Raw genomic sequence first — 27,912 nt, 5'->3', positions numbered from 1 at the left:
TTCTTTCAACAAAGTAGCTGAGAGTTAATGAACAATAACAAATATTTACTAATAATTTAATGGCCAGTTTGAACAGAATTTCTTATAGGACTCTTTTCTGGTGTTTATTTACATATGCCTCTTTTCTTTTGCAATAAAGTTGATAAAATATAACAAGGAACATAGAAATCAAAAGAATGAGTAAACTTCATACCAAGAACATCAAACATTTTTGAAAACACTAAATTATGTTACCTGTTAAAAAACATACATATCATTTTGTCTTTAAAGAAAAATATTTTTCCTGTTTTAAAATATTACCAACAGCATGTAATAAACTAACTTAAAATGAGTTTCATAAAAAAGTTGTCTTGCTGTCTAAACATTACTAAACATGCTTAGGTTGAGATTCTGTTAACTGCCTCAACATCTTAAAAACAGCTCCTTTACAGGAACTTGTGATATTCATACTCCAGAAGACCTGCAAATTTAGAACAGTACAATGATAAAGGATCTGGGAGCTAGGAACAATAAATATATCTTTTCATTCAAAGCAAATAATTCTGCAATGTCCTTTGAAACAATCCATGGCCCTTCCCATGAAATGCTGGCCCTTACCCTGCCCACAGTGCAAAGGGATGCTCCAGCAGCCCCAGCTGCAGCATGAGGACCCATGGATTGAATTGCAGAGTGAGGATCTTGGCCATCCCAGCTCTGCTGGGGCAAAGGGAAAGAAACACCAGGAGACTAGGAAAATATCACTTTTTTTTCTTTTGCCAGAACAAACCAGGAACAACCATGGTCATGGCTGCTTTTTGCTCAGAGCACCAAAGAGGACAAAGCCACAGGCTGCTCTCCCTGTGCACAGGGGATTCCCACTGGGGAGAGATCATTCTGCTCTCAGCATCAGGATTTCTTTGTTTTCCATAATGCAGGTAATATTTAGGGATTGGCTCTCTATGGCTTTTTTGGCCAGGGATGCTCCCATTACCTTTACAATGTAGCAGTTCATGTACGAGGAACAAAGAATCAACCCTGAGTTGGGCAAGTATTTGTCTCTCCTCAGTCTCATCCCTCATAATCATTCACCAACCAAAAACTACTGTGACATCTTTTTTTTTTTAAATTTATTTTATTTAAGTCTCCTGCTCTTCCTCTCTTTCTCCATGACTTAACCAACAGCAAGACTCAGGCACTGGAAAAGACTCAGCCAGGACTTGCAAAGGGGACAAAAGTTCAGTTTTCAGCTGCTCATCACTATGGCAAAATGCTGCTTTATACACAACCACACTGGTAATCCCAACTCTCACATCACATCACCTTAGACAAAAACTGGCCAGCCAAATTTTTTTGGGAAAAGTGGGTTAGGCTTTATAAAAATAGGCTATTCCAGACTTGTCTTGGATGCTACACTGGGAAACTTAAATCGATGGACAACTAGAGGAGTTCTTTTTTGACTACAATACACCGTGGCCAGTGCAGGAATCACATGGATGAGTGATGAAAGAATTTAAACTGTAGGGCAGCGTGAAACTCCCCTGGCCTCACTCTGTGTCCTGTGGGCACTCACAGAAGGGCTCCTGTGAGTCTGCTCTGTGAAGGAAGGTCACCTGCACTTGCCAGTTCATGTGACTGTGCTGTGCTTGGCAGCCAGGGATTGCAGTGTTTACTTACTGGGGATAAACAGGATTTGGAGTGAGTAAAACAAAAGCGAGAAGCACTGGACCACAATCAACCACGTAAAAAATGCAGGAGAAAATAGGATGGAGCAGACTGTGAAACTGCCTCCAAACTACAGAATTGGAGATGTTAACAAAAATAACACAACTAGAACCTTAACTTCTTTATTTTACCCTGACAGTGACCTTTCAGCAAGATTAAAACCAGACGGAAGATAGTCCTCGGTGTCAAGGAGTCCTGTGGTAACGAAATTGATCATCACTGAGCCTGCAGAGCTTTCAGAGGGGCAGGAAACAGACATGCTGCATCTGCCAGGCACATAGGAACTGAGCTGTTCGACAGACAGTCGTAAAACAAAGTTTTCTGGGGAAATATTTTTGGCATGTATAGTCTCCTACTCCCCATTAAAAACTGCAAAAATGCTGCATTCATCTGAATGGACACGGGAAACTCAGGATTAATTTAGCTCTTACTGGTAAAGAATGTCCAAACTAAATACCAATACAAACCTTTCAGCATAACTTAAGACAGAAGCCCTGTTGCCAGGTCTGGCATGTACCTGGAGCTCCCCACTTTTAATGTCATAGTTATTAAAAGATCCAGTGCTACAAACCACTAAATCTACCTAATCTATTCTAGTTCATACACATATTGTACAATATTGCCTAGTACTCACTACATACCAAGAGGAAAAGATGCTGACTTGAATTACAGTAAATGTGCTTCTTTTTTAAAAATAAAAATAAGAGAGAGAGCGCCACAACATAGTTTGACCAGCATGCAACAAACTTTCTTCAGCTAATATATAGAAATTGTCTAATACGATTAGAAAAAATAATTAGTGAGAGGCCAGAGACATATTTAATCAAGGAAATTAAGATATTTATCTGAAATGTTGAGGCTTTTGCCACTGAAGACTCAAAAAACTAGTCATTCTATGTCCCTTGTCCTCCTTCCCTTTCCTTTATATTATATAATTCTTTACAGATTATTGTAAGGCCTATATAATTTTTTGCATCTATCCTGTATCTTATCTCAAAATAATTTAAATTGCCATAGACAAGCTAAGACCAAAAGCAACTGCTTTTACCACCCACTCAACACTCATGCTTTTACTCTAAAAAAGCTGAGGTCCACATGCAGAAATAAATGCTCAGTATTTCTCTATGACAGGCCAAGAATCTGCTCATTCCTACATGGCACATGGGACCCTCACTTTTAAACCACAAAGTCAAACATCTCCAAATGCTTATTCTGGGACAGCAATCATCAAACCCTCATTTAGGAACTAAGACAAAACCTAGCCAAAACAGAGCTATCAACATCACAGAAACATCTTTGGAGATTCTCTGTGATTCTGGGTAACTTAATTGTCTGAAGGATTCAGCACACTTCCTCCAACACATGGCTCTGCTGGCAGCAGCTGCCACAGCTCAGCAAATGTGCTTTACTCATTCAATGAACAGAACACATGAGCTGTGCTCACTGTGTCATCACATTCCTCACCCACTACCTCTCTGTACTTTGGGGATCACATCTCCTCTTGCAGGACACTTGACAATGACTGTAGTACCACAACTGCCTAAAGCTCCCCTCTCTCCACAAGGTGGGTTATGGGCTCTCCAGCACCTTCTTCTCAGATGGCAAACTGAGGTTTCTTTCTTCTGCACTCCCAGAACCCCCCATTTCCTCTCCCACGGCAGAATAAAACAGGCCTGTTTCAGGTCTGGGAAGGTAGGGCAGCATCGCCAGCAGATATGTACCAGTACCAAGGAGATGAAGGAAAAAAGCAGGAGATAGAAGACATCATGACTCAAGGATGCACAGCAACAAGTAAGAGAGTCAGCAAATTGCAGAATGTCTTATCTGACAATACAAAACACCTCAAGCTGCAAGTGTGATGTTCAGCTCCCACTTCTAGTGTTTTGGGGTTTTTTTCTGAGCAAAACTGTGGTTAATTAGCCTGCTCAACTCGAACTGTTTAAACTGTCTGCTCTAAGTAGGCGCTACTTGTTCTCCCACCAAGTATGCTTCATCAGCAGTGTTAGACACGTAATGCAGTAAAGACACTTGCTGGTAATTTGGCACAGTTTGAAAACACAGCAATGACAGTGTTACAGCTAACATGACTCAGTGACAGGGAACTGATTCTAAAGAAAGAGTTGCAGGTTTCTTTCTTCTTCTTCCTCTCAGAAAGAAGGACATTATAAAAAGACCTAATGCTTCCTCCTAAACTTTCTGTTCCTTCTCTTTTCAGGCCAGACAACGACCTCTAAATTTTTCAGGTACTTTCTTGTGAAAGAATTCATATTAGAAATTTCTAAGACGCACAGCTAAGAGAAATTCATTCATTGCTCTCCCCAAATTCTTTCGAATGCTGCAACTTTCCAGGGTTAATATTGATCTGAAACAAGGGTCCAAGAATGACAGCGAGAGAAGTGAAACAAGAGGTGTATGTCTAATTTGACAACTAGGACTCATGCCCCATGGCACCTCCTCCTCGGACAGAGAGGGCACAGTGCCCTCCCCCTCGTCTTCTGTCTAAGGTCACTGGTTTATCCTCCTCTTCCAGCTCCACAAGAACTGATTGAACATGCATTGCGCTTGAGGTCAGAGTTCCAGCAAACAAAACCTTGACAGCATGTTTAAAAAACAAAAGCAGTTCCCCCTTCCTTACTCACTAAGACCTGTCACAGCAGGGTCCCACTGTGCTCTCCAGGGAAAGCTGGGAGGACTGACGCAGCAGCGGCCCTGTAGTGGGATCTACCATCGAGGAAGTTGGGAAGAGCTTGTACCAGCCAATTGCTAAAGTTGACAAATCCAGTTCTTCCAGGAGAACCCTGGCGACTCCCATGAAGTGCTTGCGCTCCATGCGTCCGTAGTTTCCCCAGACTATCACCTTAGGGACAAGAAGGGGGAGCACAGTTAATCCTCCAACTTTCACACTTCCTTGGGAAGTCTGACCAATCTTTCCAATCATCCAATTTTCTGCAGCTTTACTACAGCCTCAGAAGACCAGAAATATTTACTGTACCAACAGGTGACTTGAAGCTCTGGCTGATGATATTACTTTTTTATTTTAAGCACATGTTTACAAATCCTAATGTTATAGGATTTTTTTTCCCCCCTCCATGGAAAAAAAGATGCATGTGGGTAAGACACCATTCTGCTGGGCAGGGGCAGCACCTGCACAAAGTGTCCTCAGGGCTGCAGTCCAACACCTGCAGGTAAAATCTGCTCCTGGCATGTAACAGGCCTTGGCCACAACAAAAGGTGGCCTGTGGGGGGAAGGGCAGGAGGAGCGCCTGATCTGGAAAAATAAACCAACAAATAAAAGGTGGGCAACAACTTGGGCCAAAAGCCAACAGTTTGAGGAGAAGAGCATGTAAGAAGAGCACACGAAGCTTGTGCCATGGGGCAGATGGAGACGAGGCACAGCCACTCACCCGGAGGAGGGGCAGGAGGCAGGGACACGACACGAGGGGCACACGTGAGTGACACGCAGGGCAGGCAGCACAGACGGCCGAGAACAGCTCACAGACACAGAGGAAGGGCTAATGACAGAGCTGGCAGAGGAGCAGGGAAAGCTGAATCACACTTACGACACGATGGAGACCAGTGGGTGGAAGAACAGATGCAGTGAGGGTCATGGGCTTAGGCATGCTGGAGGTCTGCACGTGGCCAGGTGGCCCTGTGTGGCTCAAGACAAAGGTGACGACTGACTGCAGAGTGAGTCCGTGTTCTGAAGAGGAGAGGATGAGCAGGATGGGTTATGATGACAATTAGTGATCTCTGGCTGATCCTGACAGCTTCTTTCCCTAGGCTCCTAACAACCACAACACTACAATTTTCTGTAAAATGAGGTAGGAGAGACAAGGAATGTCAATCAAAACCTAAAAATTCATACTCTAGGCCATCAGGAGATGGAGCAAGCCACTGCACAAATTTGGTTTGGTGACACAGCCATCAGCAAAAAGTTCCTCAATTTATTTGTGGAGTAAGTGTCTTTCCTGGCAGCAAGGCAGCAGGTAATGAAACCTGCAAAAGGCAAGAGCAGACCAGGCCAGGTCCCACTCCATTTCAGTCATAAATGTGCAGCCTTGTTGCATCAGGGGAAAATGCTTCTAATCAAGGTAAATGAGGTAGAAGTCACTAAAGAAAAGGCTCCAGCAGGTTAGCTGGCAATTTGTATGCCAGTGGAGGCAAAGAATAGAAACTCGTGGATTAATTACATTAGTATTGCAAATAGATTTTAGCCAGGTTTTATTGGATGGAAATTATTTTTATATGATTAAACAATGCAAATCACTCTTTGCTCTGGAAACATAGGTACAGAGTCGAAAATATGAGTATGGCAGAAAACATATGGCAATAACAGGAAAGAGATAGCAAAGGGTAGGATATGTGATTGGGTGATGGCAAAGCAGAGTGCCCTGAATGTGTGTAAACATGGAAGGCAGCCCATGCTGCAAGATCTTTTAGCACATATAGGTATCACTCATCTCCTAGCTGGGTGGGAAAAAAAAAAAATTAAAAATCAATTGTTTCCTGGTAGGCACTCATGGTACCTGGCAGAGTGTCAAATAAGCATCATCTTGAGTATGAAGAAAAAGAGACTCTTTTGCCTTTGTTAAGTTCAGATCAAGTGCGTTTGGTTCGATGAAAACATTGGCTTTTTCTCATCTATGTTAATTAACCAGCATGGCAGGACTTAGTATCCTCCATGAGAGGTGGAAGAGAGAGAGGGGCAGAGCTGAGACTTGCTCATCTTACCTGTAATACTTTTCCCTGGGGACTCTCAGCAAACAGTAACACCTGATTGTACAAAGGGTCTAACGACTTGCGAGCCACTTTTGTCTTCTTTTTCGCAATGCACACGCCATTCTCTAGCAGGTAAGCTTTGATGTAAGCAGCTGGAAAAAGAAACATGATCAAATATGAAGAAAACCTTCATGCTCACTTTAGAAAAGACAGAGGGTCATGTCTCAGGTGTTTCTAAAGAAGGCAGTTACAGCAGGGAAAAGATTTGCCCAAACAACCTTGTTTTCAGTACCACGCACAGGCTGTTTAGTCCTGCCAAGGGAAAATTCAAATTTTCCCTATTTACAAGCATTGTGGGAGGCTGGGATTCAGGGAAGTACTTCAGGAGATCAAAGCAACCTACCTGGCAGTGTTTTGGAGCCGGGTTTTGGTGTCAGTCCTCGAGCCTGAATGATATCCACTTCAAGCTGCCCATTTCGCTCTTGCAAGCCAATTTCCACGTCCCCTAAACCAAAAAGTCAAAATATATAGAAGAGTTTCAATACAATACATCCTTGGGTTACAAAAACGTTTAAAAAACAATCTTCATGTCCCTCCTGCACAAGCTGTAACAAACTGTGTGTGTCTGATTTTCCTTCTGTATTATTCTGGAGCAGCTCCACAGTGATTCCAGGCCACATTTTCAAAAGCAAACTCGACTGGGAGCCCTCTAAAATAGCTTTGGTGGTCAGTCTCCTACTCTTTGTGGCAGCAAGCCTCTCATCTCTCCCAAATGGAAGAACCTAGGACTGCAGGCTGCTTTGGAAAAAACAAGTATGGTGGACCATAATGAAATTCTTACAGAGCCTCGTAGGCCTTAGAGAGAAAGAAGAACCCCACAAGATGCATTTTCAGGATTTTAGCTGCATTTTTACTTAGTCTATGCCTTTCAGAGCTGAGGGAGAAAAGCCCAAAGCTGCTGCTCTCCTCCTAATGCCTCATTTGCTGCAGTCAGCAAAACCTTTCAGCCAAGCTCACTCAGTTTAACAGAGAAATGGAGCAGGACAGTGTTAGATCAGCAGATGCTGGACACATTATTAGGTGGCTTGTAGGAGCTGTCTGTTCAAGACTCAGTTAAAACCACCCAAGTCCCTTGTGTTCCTTACCCATCGAGGTGGTGGCCAAGGTCTGACGGCCAACAAACTGTGCAGGGCCCATGCTCCCCAAGAAGTCACTAAACTGCCCAGCAGATGCCAGATGGACTCCACTGAAATTCAAGCTGCAAAAGAAAATTATTTTAGCAAGTGGTTAATCTTTTGCATTTTAAAGCAACTCAGTATCTAAAGAACCAGATTTAATATATCTTTGAAATAAATAACATCTATGGAAGCCTTTTTTTGAGCAAAACTCAATGATTTCCACACAGTTTAGTTACATGGAATCCATTTAAAATCTCTTTCCTTGTCCAAAAAGCTCAGTAATAGCCGCAGCCACCAGCTGGTCAATATTTGTTTGGCTATAACTAATTTTCTCTAAGGAAAATATCTGCCATCTCAGGCTCATATCTGGTCTGTCACCTCTTCAGGCAACAGATTCCTAGAACTTCTTATAGGATCTCTCTTGGTAGCCATTCCTTCCCAGTCCTCATTTCTAGGAAGGAAATAATTTAGAGCAGTAGTTAAAAGTGAGATGAGCAGGGCAAGCACCAATCCCCTTGGGACTCAATTCCTTATTTATTTATCACACACACACACACAGAGCAATACATCTCCTTTTTGATCAGAGGGTCCCATTTCCTACTGCTCAACACCAGAAGCCTCCACCCTGTCCACTCTGTGGTTTTCATATCTGCTTCTGGAGTCACAAAGAGGATCTGAATATGGGTGGCAAGGCTAATAGGACATCCTCAAACACCAGCAGCGTCTCAGCCACAGTTACCACAGCAAAACAAAAGCTGCTGGGAGGACAGAGCCTCCAAATCACATCCCCAGCCACTGAGGCTGGCCCACAGGTGCTGGTCACTGCACTAGGATGTGTGTAGGAGAACAAAAGCGTCAAACTCTGGTACACTGATGCAAATCGAGATTTACCCAGTTGTACCCTGATTTACGCAGCTGTTTTGGAGGTTGTAGAAGAACTTGCTGCAAATGGTAAGGAGGAGGCTTGAGGCCAGCATTTGACACCTACATTTGTCCCACAGGCATCTGCCAAGCCATGACACATGTGAGGAGACACACGTCAGGAGCTCTGTGCCGGGATACCCACGCTGCCGTGCCGGGTGCCGCTCTCTGCCTGCTGCGTGCCAAAGGCAGGGCACAATTACAAACCTCCTCCACTGCTCCAAACAATCACCTGGAGGGGGGCAATTACCCACGGAATGATGCAGCCCCCTGTTCCCCAAATCCGTTTCTCACAAAGGATGCTGTGAGGAGGCTGCACGTTGGGTACAAGTGGCAGCAGAGAGGAGCCCTGCCTGCGGGGTGGGCTGGGGACTGCAGGCTCTCACACAGCTGAGTCAGCCACAAAGACTTGGTGATGCCCCCCTGCAAGCCAGTTACACTTAAAAGACATTAAAAAGAAAAGAAATTCTTTTCCAGCCCCATTCAACCGGCAGCGTGTTAATTTCAGGTTGGGATTTCAGCTCTCATTAGCTATTTGCATTCCTGCTCTCAGCCCCATGGGAATATTTATTTATTCTGACAGGGAAGGAAGATGCCAGTACACATACCTCAGCATCTCACCACACATGGGGACTGAAGAGGACATGCCACTAGCATGAGTTCATGGGGTGGCTTAGCTCCCTGTGACAGGGACACTGCATTAAATAGCCCAACTTTTCCATGCCATACTGCACCTCCCCTCTACATTGACCTGGCTCTTTGAGAAACCTGGTTATTGCTGTTACACAGGGAGAGCTGCTGAGCCACGAGCATGGAAAAACCTGCCCTTGAGCTCTTTATGAATGTCACCTTTGTGAAAAGGAGTGAGGGAGTCTTGGCACCCTGGGTGACAGGTTTGGGAGGGGCTCTGCTTGGGTGTATCTTCCTCAGTTCAGTGTTTCCTTCACCCTGCATCCACTGTTTGCACCAACACTCCAGGTGATATTTTGAGATACCACAGAAACAGCAGCATGTATTTAGCAGTGGTTGCAGAGAAGGTTTAACATTTTTCTCAGTTTCCTGTGTCACCTACTCCTTAGCAGCACAAGGTGTATCCCCAGTGTCCAGGGCCACACTCTGCTCCCTGTGGGCACACAATTCCTGCCCCACCACCCACGTGGCATCTGTCAGCCCTGCTGTGGCAGCTGTCTCTGGGACCAGGGCAGAGGTGCTGGATTTGTGGCCGAGGTCCCTGGGATAAACTCTGCACAGAGAGAGAGAGAGAGAGCCCCAGGGCTGGAAAATCTGCAGGGACATGGGATGGGGGAAGCAGAGGAAGAGGGAGCCCAGAGCCAGACAGGCTTTATCAGGCTCGTGATTTGCCCATACAAGGAGAGAAGAAGTGAGTCCTGGTGCACATGAGGACCAGTGAGACTCTGACCCTGCTGGCTCAGGCATTTTGGGCTGCACACAGAGTCAAAAAAGGATGAAAACTAGTGCCTAGAGAACTCAAAATAGTGCAGGATAAAGGAGACCTGACAGACAAAGACATAAGATTCAGCAGGAGATGAATGGACCATCAGCCAGAAGGTAAATGTTTTCTTTATTCTCTTCAACTCATGGAAGATAAATGGGCCAAACTCGGGTCTCGCTCCCGCCCTGGGGAGTGTGTGACCTGAACAAGCACGTAAATAACAATCTGGCAAGACAACCCACAGCCGTTCAGGGAAATGTTCACTGCTGTGCTCGGAACAGATGCTTGGGCTAATTAGCAAGATGCTGAGGACCAGGATAGAGGAGGGGAAGCCCAGGATTGAGTGAAGCTGAGGGCTATGAGAGTTCACAGCACATCCAGAACCAGCTCTTGGAGCAATTCCTCTCTAGGAGGAGTCCAGCCATGTTACTGCAGAGGAGATAAAAGGTGGGAGAGGACCACCCAAAGAAACCCCACATGCTGCAGGACAGCAAAGGAGAGAAACCCCTCTGGCCCCTGAATACTCAAAACAACTCACTAAATCACTTCCTCTTACCTGCCAGGGAGAGAATCACATCAAAGGCTGATGCCAAGTATTCCTCTGCAGGTACACCCGTGTGGAGAGAAGGCTCCTGTGCTCTCACACCAGCCTCCCCCTCCTCTGGTCTAGCAGGAGGGGTCCCTGCCCATGGCAGCAGGGCTGGAACAAGGTGATATTTAAGGTCCCTTCCAAGCTGTTCTGTGATGCTATCTATGAATGATGCTAGCAAAGGCTCTGCCCAGCAGCCTTCATCAATGATATAGAGGAAAAAAAGCAGGAGAGTAGGAAGGACAGTGCTAAAAAGCACAAGAACAAGAGCTGTTGGGCTAAAGGTGAACCAATGGCAACTGTGTTTACAGCAAAGCAAAGGCTGCTGTTATCCTCCATAAATTCAGAAGGCAGAGAGCTCTGGATGACCTTGAAATGATGAATGCTCTGCAGTGCAAACTACAGCGAGAGGGCAGGACACTGCTGCAGGGACACCCTGGCTGGGCCACCAGCACAAAGCCTTGCAAGGAGGGCAGTGGAGCTGCTGTATGAATGAAGCTGCTGATCCCAAAGGGAATGGCAAAGCTCACTTAAAAACACAGGCCAAGGTCAAGACTCCATCAGTATGGATAACAGGCCTAGTTAATGGGTTTAGTAGCACTATAAGGAACTCAGTATTAAATTAGACAGTTAATGTTCCCCACTGTTGTTATATTTGACTGGGAAGGGAAGACAATAGGGAATTACTTCTGTAATAGATTATGCCATTAACTGGTAGAACTGGCTACTGTGTTGCACAGAGGCTGACCTTTTGCAGTGCTGCTTTATTAGACACTACAAGCAGCAATTCTAAATCTTGGCTTTGACCAATTCCCGGACATATACTTGGGTATTGCCAATAATCCTGGAATGGAAACAATTTCTTTCTGGAAAAATCATAAGCTATCTCCAACAAAGCCACTGCCTCTCCCTTGAGGGAAGGGGAAAATAAAACAGCAGAAATTTAGTAAGAATGTGCATTAAAACCAGCAGGAACCATTTAGCAGAACAGACTAAATTTCAGATGCTCAAATCCAGCTTGGTGAGCTGTCTGTCAAATGCTCAGAGAGAAGCTGGGACGGTGACATGAGGAGGACATGTAAGTGAGATTGGTGGGACAGGCTCACTCATCTTTCCTGCAGTTAAAGCAGGGAGGAAAAGAGCTTCAGGGAGCACTGTGACTTTTTTCAACTGTTTAAATGCAGCCCAAGAGCCCTTCCCTGCTGCTCTGGAGCATGCTGCAGGCTCAGCAGACTTTTCTTGCCTGCCCTTTTCATATACTGAACTGTTCCGACCTGCCCTTGATCCAGAAACCAGCTTTCCAGCTGAACCATCACGCTGGATGTGCTGCAGACAGGCTCCTGGAGAGATCTGCCGGAGGTGACAGTGGTGTCTCCATCCTGGGTGACAGCCAGCAGATGTTTCATACACACACACTGGAACAATCCTGGAAAGCCTTTCCCCTCCCATTGCCTAACACAGCTCTCCCTTAAGGGGAACAATCACTACAACCTGGTTATCACCCATATGAGATGTCTTTTTTTTTTTATTGCATCTAAAAAGAAATGCTAAAAATAGCTGGAGGAATAAAGAGGGAGCGTTTTGCAGCTGACTTACAAATAGCAGCTGTCAGAGGCAGCAGGGCCCTGTGACAGGACCATCTCACGCTGCACAGAGCTGCACACAGAGAAGATTAACAGGTGACACTTGTCAGCCTTTTGTCTAAAGGGCACAAATCCTCCACTGAGCGAGGGCAGCGCAGCCTTTAACAGCAAAGCGAAATTAATTATCTCTCCTCTGGCCCTTTGCTTTCACTAATCATGATTTACAGGCTCTGCTTTGCCACAGCCAAATGGGAATGATTTTAATGGAGTTAAAGGTTATGGGTTTGCTGGGGAATTGGTCATAAGTTGAATGTGAGGCTGTTATTGACCGGAAGGCAGAGGGAGAGCACAGGGAGGTCAGCGATGCCTCCAGCGTGTCAAGGACAAATGAAGGACATTTTGCTGGAGGATGCTCAGACCATGGTCTTTAGCTGTAGGCAAGGAGGCAGAGCAGGGACAGCAGAAAGACGACAGTGAATACTATTGATCCTGGGATCTCTGAGCCCACCAATGCAGCAGAAACCTGCAGGAGCAGAAACCCGTGCATGCACCGCCTGCACAGGTACCAGCTCCCGCCGAGGCGCAGCACAGGCTGCAAACGCCATTCCAGCCAAATGCGTGGAATAACCATCGGTGTGCCCGAGGCGCCCGTGGCACAAGAGCCGGCAGGCACAGCCCGGCACGCTGCAGGCACGGCCGCGGGGACACGCCGTGCGACAGCGGGGACACGCCGTGCGACAGCGGGGACACGCCGTGCGACAGCGGGGACAGCCGCGAGAGGGAGACAAGAGCCCGCAGCAGCGCCCGCAGCCCGGCCCCAGGCACAGCAGCCACCAAACACCACCCCGGCTCCACCATACAGATGACCGAGCCCGTAACCCATCTGTCTTCTTGTGACACGTTCATATGCAGAATAAAACTGGCTGTGTGTGTACAGACCGGGGAACGAGAGGCCGGAGGAAAGGGACCTGGGGGTCCTGGTTGATGGCAAGTTGAATATGAGTCAGCAGTGCCCTGGCAGCCGGGAGGGACAACCCTGTCCTTGGGGGCATCAGGCACAGCATCACCAGCAAGGGAGGGGATTGTCCTGCCCTGCTCTGCACTGGTGCAGCCTCACCTCGAGTCCTGGGGGCAGTTTTGGCACCACAATATAAAAACAGACATTGAGCTGCTAGAGAGAGTTAAAAGGAGGCCACGAGGATGGTGATGGGACTGGAGGGGAAGCCTCATAGGAAACATTAGGCCTTATGGCCAAACCTTACGGGAAACCGAGGTAACTCGGTTTGTTCATCCTGGAGGAGACTTCCTTGTGGTCTTCAGCACTCCCATGAGAGGAAGTAGAGGGGCAGGTATTGATCTCTTCCATCTTATGACACTGACAGGTCCTGAAGAAATGGTATAAAGCTGAACCAGGGCAGGTTTAGGCTGGATATTAGATTTTCACCCAGAGGGTGGTTGGGCACTGGGACAGGCTCCCCAGGGCAGTGATCACAGCACCAAGCCTGTCTGAGATCTAGAAGCGTTTGGACATGGCTCTCAGGCACAGGGTGGGATTCCTGGGGCCAGGAATTGGACTTTAGAATCCTTGTGGGTCCCTTCCGACTCAGCATATTCTACATTCTACGGATCTTAGAAGCTGTGCACTCAAACTGGGGCTGAAACTGCCCAGACCTTCTTCTTTAAACACAACATTCCCAATCCTGAATATTTAGGAAATCTGTGCTGCCTCTGAAGACTGTGTTCTTGTGCTCCATGCTGTAGGTCAGGGTGTATGAAATCTGTCCTCTGTAGAGCAATTCAAGAGTGGCTTAAAGGCTCCTTGCCAGCTGCTTGCTTCTCTGCTCTTTCAGGGTAATAGCATTTCCTGACTTACTCCTTGCAAAGATCCATGTCCTTCCCCTCTGTGTGCAAATCATGCAATCGCCTCCCTCATGGCACAGCAGCTGCTCCTCATACACAACTAGATAGAGAACCAGCTTTTCAGAGTTGGCTTGTAAACTGCTCAGGATTTGAATGCCTAGATGGACAACACTGATTTCAATGCAAAATGCTATGAAGGAACTGCAGAGCAGCTGTGCTGATCCCTCTCATGCAGCATATGTGGCTCTGCTCAGTCCCTTCTGCACTCCCGCCCGCTGGTGGCTACTGATTAGCATGCAGTGTGCAAAGGCAGACACATTTAGGGAAAATGTATCATTAATTTCTTTTCCTGTCCGTGTGGAGTTTGTCTGACCTCTTTTCTAAATCTATTTTTAAATTGCTTCTGGGACTCTGCATGCCAGGTACCCCATTATGCTGTTGCAAGCGTTTGCAGAATCAGCTTGTCAAAATCTTGTAATACTCGCAGGAAATATGGTCAGAATGCATCTCCACAGGTCAGCAAGTCCACACCCAGGTCCCAAGGCCAGAGCAGCTTTATTTACACCATCCATGACAGCTGCTTTTCTAACCTGTTCTTGAAATCCTTCCCTGAGAGTTTATTCCTGTGCATTGTTTTAATTTTTCATTCCAAATCTTTTTCCAGTCCTTCCTCTTTACAGATCAGTCTTGAACATAATTTGTGAATTATCAGTTTGAAAAACAGACCACATATTCCCTTTCTTTTCCTCTTGATACCATACTTTTTAATAAATCTTCTAAGACTTTGAGACTGATCTTGATTGTACTAATGTGCAATGGCCACACACTTGCTGCTGTGTCTGTGCAGAAGAAATACAGAGCGAAGCATTCATCTCCTCCCTTCACAGGCTGGGTGTAGCTCTCTTTTGTCCAGTAGTTCTCTCCAGAGAAGAGAATTTTGTGTCCTCTCCCTTGGACCAAATCCCCATTCCTACCTCTCTGTTTCACAGGTTGCACACCTTGACTGCCACAGAACTCCACTGCCGTGGGTTCAGTGAGGTGGTGAGGCCAGACAGCTTCAATACAGCCACCCTCAGCACACCCAGACAACAGCTATTTTCAGAAGACAACACTTTGTCTTGCTCTTTTCATGGATTCATTTACACTACCACACAAACTATTTGCCATCATCTCAGATCTCCAGAGGTGATACATTCTTAAAGAGCTGCTCCACCGTGTCTGATATGTGCATGGGATGTGTCTGGGCACAGGGTTCAGAAATTATTGTTCTATTCTTGTAAATTAAAAAGCCTTTTTTTTTTTTTTTTTTGGTCCTCTCATGGCACAAACTTGCAATTAATAAGCAAGTTGCCTAAACACAGCCATGCATCTCAGTGGTTTGACTTGCACAGCTGAACTAACAGATACACCATACGTCCACATCTAACACAGAGCTAAACTCTCCAGCTCTGTCTTTAAAAAACAGGGACAGCAACACATTCCTTCAGCCCGAAGAAATGGGGAGGGGGAAGTCTCCTCTGAGACTGATAACATATTTGACAGTTATTTTATTTGAGCATTAAAAAAACCCCATCAGAACTCCAATTTCAGGGAGCAGTAATGTTCTGTGTAACAATCACACTCATCCATATTGCATGTTAACGTCTTTTAAATCGCATCTCGCAGGCAGGAGCCAAGCAGATATCTATCAGCTAAGGAGGAAGGCAGAACTTGCCAATGTCCATTACCCCATCCTTCAAATATTTATGGTGTGCATGAGGAATATGCATCCAGGGACTGGGCACACAGCCCCTTAACCTGTCAAAGTCGATGTGAACGCTGCAGGAGCCTTCACTTTGGCTAGGAAGGTTTTCCACGAGAATCTATCCCTGCAGGGCCCAAACCCACCCTAACCCCACCAACTGCACACCCCTCCTCTGCCAGGCAAGATCTCCAACTCTGCCTCTCAACAAGCTCTGTTTCTCTCTGGGCCACTCCACTTTCTGCTGCATTTTTAGCACTGTGACGTGCTGTCTTATGTGCTGTAACACATTGTACTCCGCTCGCGTATCCCGTTCCTTCTGCTCTATGAATTCTGCCACTGAAACAGTGCTATAAAAACTGTGCAGTGAATTCTGTACAAAGACCTCCCCCACTCCCTTCCCCACCTTGCCAGGCTAGCTCCATTTTTAGCAATCACTAGTCATCTCAGATGCACTGAATAAAAGATAGCTACCTGTCTTCAGTGAGCAATTCTGTCTGTTCCCAAGAGGTTGCTGAAAGTGGGATTTGCTGTATTTCCTGCTGTAACTACAGCTCTCAAGGTCAAGGTCACATCCTTTCTGAGCTGTGCTGGTCAAGCTTTGCCAGCACAAAAGGATGTGCTGTTGCTGAACAGGCTAAGGAATTTCTTGACATATTGCAGAAATAATCTCCATGCCTTTTCTAGTTTTCATCTCAAAAGACACCGATTTCTTACATCCTGAACCGATATTAACAGCACATTTCATTACATTTTTTTAAAGGGCTCGAATAAAAAGAAGCCTGCAGATAATCTGTTATAAAAGTGTCTAGAAGTCTCCTGGCTTTGGAAGTCAAAAGACAAACATTCAGGGAATAGCTGCAACGTGAATCTCTTGAATGGGGCATTCAGGATTTAAGTCTTTTGGTTGTTCTTGAATGTTGATGGATAATTTCTGGTGAAGGGAAGTGGATTTTCACGTAACCAGGTGGTCACAACCTAAGCCAGTATTTTCTCCTGCTTCCTCTTCCAAAGTGAAGCAGGGAAGGGCAGGCAACTCTCCCAGCCTAAATCCCAGTGTTGGCTCCCACCAGCCCAGCAGGAGAACTGGTACCAGAGAGAGAAGGAAGCCAAGAGATGCAAGATGCCTGTACTGGTGGCACTTGTGCCAGGCTGTGTCCTGCCCCCCGCCTAGGGCAGAGCTCGGGCAGCACTGCCCTCGCCATGGAGAAGAGAGGTGAGATGTCCAACAGCAAGATGCCTCCTTGCTGGACCTGCACACTCATCTCAGATAATACCAGAACAATCCTCCAAGTCTTTGTTAGTCACCACCTGCTGTGCTTTTCTGAGGTAAAAATCACCTGATCTCTCCAGAACTTAATCATCTCAGCAGTAGCCAGCAAGAACAAAAACGCTGTGAGTACCACTCACTAGGCACTATGGCAGCTAGCAGGCTTTTGTTCCAGGTCCATTTTTATCTTTCTACTCCATTTACAGGAAGAAAAGTGTTTGGCAGGAACAAGTTACATGCAAGTCCAGAATCTACTGCTTTTTGAATGCTGTACATGGTCTCGTGCAGCTGCAGCAAAACCCAGCCAAAACAAGATGTAGATCATGCAAGAGCCAGGATGGAGCTGAGATTCTGCTAAATCTCACAGGGTTGTTTGTGAGTTATTCCTATATTGGGAATTGTATCCTTGCAGCAATCCTGGTGTCCTGAGACTACCCCATAAGGCAGTTACTACAGTGGGCAACTCTTTTCTCAAGCAAATCTTTAAGTATAGATATAGAAGAAAATATTCAGCGCTGTAGAGATTTGTAACCAGTGCTAAGATCGTTCTGGATGAACTATGAATGGAAACAACCAACCTGGCGGCAGCAGATCTGCTCTCCAATGACAGGGGAAGGACAGACAACAAGGTTAAAGAGCACATCACTTCCATGCCCTGTCTGAGGGCAGAATGTAGCCATAAAGATCCCTCAAATAAGGGGGAAAAAAAAAAAAAAAAGGCAGCAGTGCTGCTTGAGATCTACAGAGATGGAAAAAGAGCAAGACCCTGAGGTGAAAGATCACTCCAAAACAGCAGGTAAGTCCTAGAAAGTGTAAGAAAAACACAGTCTTAAGAGCCATTCTGCTGTGAAGAACAACTCAGCAGACACAGTGAGGGCTTGACAGATGGTGTCCCATGTCCTCCCTGCAGCACACAACCCAGCCTGGCTCCAGCACCTGATTCATGGGGCTTGGTGCCTGCATGGGGTGGGGAGAGCACGAGGGAACGAAACCTGCACACGGGAATGACTGAGAACAGTTTTGTTCAGAGTAAATATTCTACTTCTCCTTCTACAAAATCCCACATTGAGTTGTATTGTATTAATTTCCTATACTAGCACACAGCCACTGTGCAATAGAAAATCTGGGTAAGAAGGTTTGAGGACTTTTTTCCAGCAAAAATTTACATAAAGCAGTGTGTTGACAATGTCAGTGTTTCCTGGCATGCTGTATGAGCTTTAATTCCAACAGATGCACCATTTAGCCCAGCTAGTCTCCAGTATACTTCATCTTCAGGTAAAGAGAGTATTCAAGAGAAGGCCTAGCATACCTCAGAGGTTTAACCCTGCATAATAAGCCTCTCCTTCAAAATAAAAGCTGAATTTTATGCACTCTGGTATTCACATGAAAACAGCATTGCTCAAAACCATGCACTTGAGAATATTCTTTGACTGTGATACCTTGCACTAGCACAGAGCAGCTATGGCAGCTGCCACCAGCTCCCTGCAACAAAAATGAAAAAGCAGTCAGTGAACACTCTCTAAAAGCAGTTTGTATGGCTGAGGCAGGTATTTAGCCCTCTGCAGCAAAGTTTCACCAAATCTTTGATCACTTCAGCATGCCTCCTGTGGAAGTTGTCCTTTTCGTCCTTAAATTGATAAGGATTATAAAAACACACAAAAGTTGAGAGGTTTTGAATCCATCTTCTTCCAGGTGTGAACACACCAAAGGGATGCACGGGTGGAAAGAACTAGAACAGCACTCCCTTGCTGAAAACCATGGGTTTGACAGTCACTGGTGAAAACTCTCTGACCTGGGAGTATCTGCACCAATCACACACCCAGCTTTTATGAGAAAGAAAATCAACTTGCCACAGCTAAGAGAGACACATGAATCTTCATTGTGCCTCCCTGGGAAGACAGCTACAGCGAACGAGAGAGGTCAAGAGAAATCTGATTTAGGAAAATGCATTTCTGTTCCTCAAAGCTATTCCCCAAACAATTCCATTCTTTGCTGCAGGAAAAGAAAGCAGAGAAACTCCCCTCCTACCATGTTTCAAGAGAATTGAGCCCTCTTAGCTCTTTGTACACTCAGCCCTATTTGCTTATCACTTGTGGCTCAGATAGATAGCTGCAATTCCCACTGGGCTCCCAGAAGAGATTAATTACCCCACCTAGGAACAAAGCATCCAGGAAGCACTTAATCACACTTTTCAGAAACGAGAAGAAACTACCCCATCACTTGGCCGAGGTGCTGGCAAGGATATTCTGGCAGCATTGAAGGTTGGAATACCAAATGTCAGGCTTGTCCTAATAAAGACACTTGGACTGCAAGACAGGCTTTTCCTTTTTCTGTCCAGCTGATAGTTACCTGCCTTCAGGGTGAGACAGCACTTGGAGGGGTGCAGCATTTTGTTGGCAGAAATACTCCCCCTCCACGAAAGCCCAACAAAGCAGCTGGTGTATGCAGCAAGAGGACACAGACCATTCAGGGAATTACACCCCTTCCCAGGAGGGGAAGCTATGTAAATAGAAAAAGGAAAGAATTTTGCTCTGCATGAAAGCACATTCTTGCTCATCATTGCCCAGGGACTGAACTTAATCACTAATCCTCTGCATCTAGTAGCGGAGGCAGAACTCCAAGCCACAGGACTGTGCTGGTGTAGCAGGAATATTTCCCTGGAGACAGCAGCTCACAGAAGAGATAAGGTACATCACAGCTTTTGAGTGACAAGATTGCTATCGCAGTCTGTGCCTCATTACTATTTTGAACCTTCAGCACAGATCTATGATGCCTTTCCAGGATTAGCCTACTTCTAAAGCTAAAGAAAGTCTCCCTTAATTTACAGCCTGTTACTTATTTAACACCAGAATCACATTAATTGAGAGTGCCTTTGGACTATCTCAGCATTTTAGCTGTACAGTGTACTTGGAATATCACACAGGACTAGAGAGCATGCAGAGTCATGCCAAGTGTGGTCCTTGGCTCCAACAGTACACCTTTTAGGTATAGAAACATTCTGGCCTCACACCTAGATAGCACAAAATCAGATGGTATGTACTGCCTTCTTCTTTAAATACTGTGGGTTTTTTGCTTCCAAAGATTCTCATGAACAGTCATCTTTGTAAAATTATTAAATTTCCATATATGGCTTCAAGTAATGGCAATACATAAACCAGAACTGGAGACAAGTCAGGTCCCAAAGTTCTGGCCTAAAGATCCCCTGCTTTGCACTCTGGTATGAAGTCTGAATGCAAGCATGTTCTTACTTCTCTTGGGGTCAAAACTGCTCTCTGAAACACATTCTTTTAGGACACTGTAACTCAGATGCAAGAAAATAAAGTTTTTTACCGAAGTACACGCAGGCTCCAGATTACATACTTTGATATCAGAATTTTGCTACGCTATCATGTATTTTATTACTTTCACCCTTTACAGCACCTTGAAACTTCCACCTGCCCCAAACCAAAGGGCTATTTTGAAACAGAGGAAATGGACAACTATTGGGCAACATTAAAAACTACTGGCTTATAATTTAGGAGCAGTAATGAGCCACTGCTATTGACCCTGAATTACTCATGCAAAGGCAAAGCAGTTAAAAGTAATGGGTATCTGCTTCAGCTCAGAGTAATGAGGACACTAAAGATAGTATACAAAGAGTTGAGTATGTGCCAGCTATGCAGACAGAGAGATCTGCTCTAATTGGATGGGCAGTACACCTGCAGCACAGGCCAGTCCGAAAAACACATTGTCCATCATGCCAGAGGAAAATTAATAGGTACAGGGACAGCACATCCCACAAGGGATTACCCAGCTCCCTTTTGAGGACTTACTTTCCCTCTGATCCATAGCTGTTCATGCTGTCCTCGATGGACTCGTGGCTGGCTTGACGGACGGTCCTGCTGGGCATTTCCACAGCCAGGCCAGTTTCTGTGCTCCTCTGGATGGCTCCTTTCAGTCTCCGACCGTCACCATCTAGGAACACAAAGGGGGAAAAGGCAGTCAGCCTCCGTTCCCAGAGCCTTCTGCACTGACAGAGCCAGGGAGAAGCAGAGAAGGTCTTTTGGAAGACCAGCCTGGCATCTGTCACACAACATTTCCTCACTCAGCTCTGCTTTCCCAGCAGCTCCCAAGTCACCTCTGGAACACACTCAGTGCTCCACCATGCCAGGTCCAGCAGGTACTCAGTGCATGCACACCCTCCCTACCTACTCCAACCATTTGTACCAATTAATTATCCATTGAGCAGGCAGCCACAGCAGCTGGCTACACCCAGAGCTACCCAGTCAGGGAACACAGCAGCTGCAACCACGGGCATAGCTGAGGTCTATAGCCTGATGATGCCTCCAAGCCTTTCCCAAATCCCACGTTGCTGCCTCAGGTTGTGTGGAACAGCACAAAGAGTGGCAGTTCCTGGTGGGCATTGAGTGGGCAGAGGGGAAGAAAAGGCCAGGAAGCTCCAGAGGTGCTGTGAAAGCAGAAGCCTTCCCAGACCCAGAATAGTTGGGCACAGCCAAAATGTTCCCTGGTGGCACTGGAAAGCACCAGCAGTGGAAAACCCTGGAGAGGACTATTCCCCTTGGTAGACGCCCTCAGCCACAGCATGGAGGGAATTAAGTAGGTTCTGGTTCCTCCTGGGTGCAGTCTTCAGAGGCTCAGCCCTCTGAAATTAACAGCTGCTATTTTCATCCTCCATCTCAAGCAGTCTGTTTCTCAGAACAAACCATGTTATGTAATGAATATGTAATGAATACCATTACTATTAATTGCTGTAGCTGGTGTTAGGAAGCTCCAGATTTCATCCCACATAGAGCACTCATCCTGAAACACATCTGTTACAAGTTTTCTGAACAAAGCAGAATTATCTAAACCCTCTAAAGATGCCCAGTCATTACCCTGGATTCAGGAAAGAAACCTCTAACCCACAGTGCTCTCAGAAACCTTCCAGCTTTTTTGAGTACCACCTCCAGAGGAGAAATGACCCAGCTACTGAGTCTGGAAAACTCAGGATTGCCAAATATTAAAGAAAGCAAATCTTTCAAAGAATCACAGGATGGGGAAGGCTGGAAAGGACCGCAGTGGGTCATCTGATCCATCTCCCTGCTGAAACATGGTCATCCTACAGCACACTGCACAGGACTGCATCAAGACAGTTCTTGAATATCTCCAGTGAGGGAGACTCCACAACTTTCTGGGCAAGCTGTTCCCATGTAACCACACAGTGAAGAAGTTCTTCCTCATATTCAGGTGGAACTTCTCATGAATCACTTTCTGAACTACTTTGGAAATATGAGGGTATCTGTAATAACCTGCCTAAAATACACTGTTATTTGTATCAGGCTGCTTGACCTAAAATACTTTTCTTTAGATCTTGGTGTGAAGAGGGACTTTGGAAAAAAAAAATTGGTAAGATATCAGAAATACCTCCTATCCCACTTCTCCAATTATATCTACATGGAAATGCAAAGACAAAAATTCTTCTATAAATACCAGCCTTCTTATACTTATATACTTATACTTCTATAAGTACCTTTTCCTCTACTATCATGAGGTTTCCAACTGGGTAAATGTGCTGGCTCCAGGGCTCTGTACCAGCTGCTGTCCCCACATATGGTGCAGCCTGTGTACACATGTCCCTGTGAGCTCAGGGGATCGAATTTGCACATTCTGGGTTAACATTAACTACAGTTTGTACTGTTTGTGTGCCTAGAGCAATGCATGAAGCACATTGTATAAATCAGGAAGTTACACAAATGTAAAACATATTTCTCATGTGCTTTCAAAATCCAGACCTTCAGGCAAGAATAACAATATGGGCATCAACAAAAGTGAAGCTTTGCGAAATGGCCGTGCCTATTCTCCCAACCAGTGCAGAGCAGCTCCTCCTCTCTTTAGCCTTGTGCAGCTCACTGGAGCCTCTGATGGGGTCTGCAGGTGCCTCTGAGGGCACATCCCACAGCCATGCAGGCAGACTTGATGGTCCATTTCATTTGTCTCGCATTCACCTCCACAAACAATCTCCGAGCCATCCACACGCACCAGTGCCCATCCCTCCTTCACGTGTGCACTCAGAGCACTCATCCTCCTGCCCTTTGAGGTTGGCCCTCACAAGAGCTCTGCTGGCAGCCAGAGTCAAAGCATCAAATGACATAAATGTAGGAAACAAATTAAAAATGCCCCATTGCCCAGCCATGCAACATCTGTTTAAAAAAAAAAAAAATCTCTTATTTCCCCAGTCTAATGAGATGTGCCTGGAGACACTCAAAATTAAAAGACTATTCATCCACAGCTGGCAACAAACAAGAGGCTTGGGACAGAGCAAGGGTTTGGAGCAATACAAGGTGCTTGCTCTAGTCTATCAATCATCTCCTGATTGAAAGCCAGGGAAATAAAGCCCACAGGCAAGGAAAGGCAGCACTGTGGGAGCACCAGGGCACTGTACCAGAGATTCAGCTGGCACGGGCCAAGTTCAGCTGCAGAGCACCACATGCACAGCTTTCCACTGCTGGGTGGGTCATTTTCTAGTAGTTCTGATTGCTTTTGCAGATTAAAAAAAAAAAATGGCTAAAGTTTAATCTAGAATCTCTGTAAAACAAGACAATGGGAATAAAGGACAAAAATCCTTTGTTTCTCCCTCTTCTTCCAGACAGAGACAAACAGCAACTCCAGCATCTTACAAATGATCTCTCATTATTCTGGAGAAAGGTTGGAGAAACCTTTCTCCCCCTACAGTCTCTTTTTGCTGGAAGTTTCCTTTGAAAAGAAGGGGAATGATTTGTTTTGCCAAAAAGGCAAGCTCCCAAACCACAGCAGCAAGAGGCATGACTGAAACAGGGTAAGAGATCACCATAAGCACCAGAAAGGAGATTTAGGTTCCTGAACTATCCACCCCCATCAGCTGGGAGAGGACAGATCAGGGATAGCACACTAGGAAAGGAAATAAATATAGATGACACTGCACTTCCAATCTGTGAGCCAAGCAACAATCACCTACCATTAACCTCCTCTGGTCAGTGTGGAGCATGGCATAGGGGCTGTGCCTCCTTCCCCTTCCTGAAATCTTTGTGCTTTGACACCTTTGCCAATCAGAAGGTAAATGATATGCATCTATGTGGGTATCGCCTGGCAAAGTCATTTGTCTTAATTTGTCAGTGGTATCTAAAACAAGTAAGAGCAATATCGACATTTTCTGCAGATTTATTCCCTGCACCTCTTCCAATTAAACAGCAAACAACAGAGGTTAAGCAGTCAGTCAAGCCTGCAGTGCAACACTTCACCAAGAGAGGGTTTTACTTTGGGATGACCTTGGGAAGAAGACATTTTTTGGTCAGATATGCAGGATGAAGATGCACAGCACCCTGCTGACGCCAACAACCAGAAGGGCCCAGCAGCCGCTGCCAAGTTCTCAGTGTTGACAGGTGCTTCGATTTTGCTCTGTTCAGCCAAACAATTTATGCTTGGCTAAAGAATATCTTCTAAAGCATGATCCACTCTCAGTTTGAAGATACTGAGAGATGAAGAATCTGCCATTTGCCTGCACAGTTTATTTTACTACCTGACATTTAGAGAGGTGGCTTAAGTTTGCCTGGTTTCAGCTTTCACACATCAGGGTTTTTTAGTGCCCTTCTCCACCCCAAGAGCTGCTTTGTGTTCTCACTATGAAGACTTTTCTGCAGTGCAGATGAGTTGCCTCTCAATCTTGTTTTGACAAGTTAAACAGACTGAGATCTCTATGTCTCTCATGCTCTGGCATTTTTTTCTCCTGGTCTTGAATCTTTATAACAATCTCCCCAGTTTTTTAAACACCCTTTTGAGAACAGAACTGGAGTCTCCATTTTAGTGCAGAAAAGCATACAGAGGTAAAAATTAGCTTGTACTCTCATCTTCACTGCTTCTGCTGGCATGTCCCAGGACCACAGTGAGCTCCTGGTTACATCACACCTCACCTGGAGGCTGTGCAGTCCCTTGCCTGTTCTGCTGGTACCACCTTGCAGAACCTTATATTAAAAAACATGTAAGAAAATGAATTTCATTTGAAGACAAAGCAAGCAAAGCTCCAGACAGTTTTATACAGCTCTCCCACCCTCAATACTATTTATTCTCTTTCTAATGTCCACATCGCCTGTGAAAGTGAGGTTTAAACTCATGTTTGTCCCAAATCAAATGAAAACATTGACAACCACCAGGTCTTCAAGAGAGATCTTCTGCCTTTAAGGCATTTCCTTGACAACTGCTTTTTGATATGTGAAGCAAGTTCTTAATCCATTTATCACAATCGCATTTTAGGGTCATGTTTTTCTAGGACAAAACCCTAACATACTTATCATATTTACCCAGATATCTGTGTCTTCTAAAACCTGGAAAAAAAAATTCTCACAAGACCTATTTTCCCTACATTCTTCTTGATTGATATTAATTATATTCCACAATTTTGTTCATTATTAATTAGATCTCATTATCATGTTTCCTCTCATCTCTGAGTGACATCAGATCAGCCAACCAAAAGTTCCTTCCAGGCAGCCCAGTAATGAACCAGGAGAAGCAAGGTGACTGTGCAGGAGCCCTGTGCAGAGCAGAGCACCTTCCAGCTGTCAACCACACCAGGAGGCAGCTCCTCTCAAGGATGGTGCCACTCCTGTGGAAGAGCTGCCACCAAGAACTGGATTTGCCTGAAGTCATGGGGGTGGGAAAAACAAGAGCAGCGCTGCTCCCTTCTCTCCCCCAAGGAAAGAGTAACCACTCCTCATGTCCTCTTATACATCACTCCCACGCACAACTTTTCAAAGCTCTTCCTCTTCTACTGACAGGGCTCTCCATGCTCAGAGGCCAGCAAGTCTTGAAAAATCTATGGGAGTCCTGCAATAACTCATCACAAGGTCATGGTTATATAATTATTACTCCTACACAGAATTACTCTACAATAGATGTTTATTGATGGCATTTCTGAGAGACAGAACATGCCCCTTTCACTGCTATCCCTGCACTGTCTCCTCTCTTGTCACTTCTTTTTCCTCCACCCAAGTATTTGTTGCCATCTTTCACTTTTCCACTTGGTTTTCAATTTTCTCCTCCCCTGCAGTTTGCTACCATCTCAAAAAGAAACCAGCCTGATGCATGTGCTACAGACCCTCCTGTACTTTAGAATTAATTGGTATTGATTTAGCCCTGAGATCAGGCATTGACTGAATTTTAACTTAATCAGCCTGGCTCCTAAATTACCAACTGCTTCCAAGCACAGAGCACAGTGGCACCAAAAGGACATGGACACACAGCACCAACATGGGCCACCCAAGACACCAAGGGTCTGGCAAAACAGTGTGGGCAGCTGTTATCCTTTCCCAAATTTCAGCTTGAGATGCCAGGGGAAAAATCAGGAAGAGAAATCAGTTGGATGCTTACTTTCATTTGTTTCTATTGCAGAGCTCTGGAAAATAGAGCATTTTGTGTTTTTCAAGGAAGTTAGTCCAAGCTTGAGCAAAGAGACTGCATTCCCACTGCCCTTCTTATCCAAGTGCAGCAGTATGGAACAATTCCCATCCAAACATGCTGCGGGGCATCAACCTGGGCAGACTCTGCTCTCTGGATTCACACCTGGGCTCCTCTGCACATGAATCGCCTGCTTGGCTCCAAAATACAAACCTGCACTTGGGAAGAGTGAAGAACTGCCAGCTCCAGCAAGTGAACACAGAAAAACCCACCTGGCAGAGTCAAGGAAGCCTTCAGAGCACATTGTAGATCATGTAGAAAGCAGAGACAGGACAGGACCCAGTTGCCTGCAGAGATTTCTGCAGAGCTATCTCCTTTCAGTTTATGCTGAATCTGCCTGCTCTACCCTTGGCTCAAAAATAGGCTCACAAGCCCTTCCATTTTCCACAGCCACTAACTTCCCTCTTTGTTTTTGACCCTAAGAGTTTTTTCTTCTTTCCCATGAAGATCTGCCCCTGAGAAAAGATGAAGCAGGTCAACTTGGGGCTGAAAATGAAAACATCAAGCACCCATCTGGATAATTTCACCTGCTGGGGTGAGGAAGGTCCTTAAGTCCAGCAACTGGTCTTTGGCATGTCTGTGGGCAAAAAGCAGCAGTGGGAGTCTCAGCTCAGCACCCATCAGACTGCGACAGCACTGACCATTTCATCTCCTACCTATTTTCAGCTACTCTGAGAAAAGAGTCAGCACATTAACTTCTCCACTTGAAACTTTGTCACTGCATTGTTGCTCCTGAAGTGTTTAAAGAAAAAAAATAATTTTTTTTTTCTATTTAGTCAGACGCTGACTCCCTGTGACACGTACTGAGACCTGTGTGCTATGAATCAGTTCTGAGATGAATAAAAATTCCATTGTTCAGTTTATAAAGAGAAAAAGAGAAGTCTTCCCACAGCCTTGCATGAATACCCAACACTAGTGACAGCCTGGCACACGCTGAGCTGTGGGCTGTCAGGGTGGGCAGTACAGGCCCCTTTACAGGGGTGTCTCTGTTCAGAGCAAGCCCTGATGCTCTCCTGAGGGCTGCTGCTGCTGAGGAAAAAAAAAAAAATAAAAATACTGGATTGTCACTTCAGAATGCAGTTTAACGAGATGAACTCAATCTCATCATGCCTGGCAAGCCCTGACATCCTGCCAAGCATTCCCTACATCAACATCCTAATGGAGTGTGAATTATGAGCACCTAAAGAGAGGCAGTTTGTACTGTGCTCCAGAACATGCCAGGCTATCATCACAGCCTGAGTAATCCACCAGAATGACAGAAAATGGCTGAGGATAAGCAGGGGCACTAATCAGGCTGTATGCTTCATTCCCCTTGTCCTAGTTTCAGACACCAACAAACTCACACCCTTTCTTTCCAAATTAAGCACAGAATCTTTATGGGATAGAAAAGAATATTTCAACATGTTAATTCTTAATCTGTGGAGGTTAGGTA

The 27,912-nt window shown here is 45.5% G+C and overlaps 1 protein-coding gene across 1 annotated transcript in view; it reads right to left on the bottom strand.

Moving 5' to 3' along the window:
- Positions 1–634: 634 nt before the first annotated feature.
- The window catches only part of RIMS4 (regulating synaptic membrane exocytosis 4), a 51,901-nt gene continuing 24,623 nt past the window's right edge, over positions 635–27,912 (bottom strand). Inside the window, exons 2-6 of the mRNA XM_066330616.1 lie at positions 20,828–20,969; positions 7,566–7,678; positions 6,824–6,925; positions 6,433–6,572; positions 635–4,558 (exon numbers count right to left, since the gene is read on the bottom strand). Of these exons, the coding sequence (XP_066186713.1) occupies positions 4,340–4,558; positions 6,433–6,572; positions 6,824–6,925; positions 7,566–7,678; positions 20,828–20,969 (716 nt within the window). The 3' untranslated portion in view covers positions 635–4,339. The remainder of the gene's footprint in view (positions 4,559–6,432; positions 6,573–6,823; positions 6,926–7,565; positions 7,679–20,827; positions 20,970–27,912) is intronic.

This window comes from Sylvia atricapilla, chromosome 16 (genome assembly GCF_009819655.1).
Source record: "Sylvia atricapilla isolate bSylAtr1 chromosome 16, bSylAtr1.pri, whole genome shotgun sequence".
In the NCBI taxonomy this organism is placed as follows: Eukaryota; Metazoa; Chordata; class Aves; order Passeriformes; family Sylviidae; genus Sylvia; species Sylvia atricapilla.
Note: the sequence above shows the minus strand (reverse complement) of the source record. Positions and strands in the feature narration are given on the sequence as shown.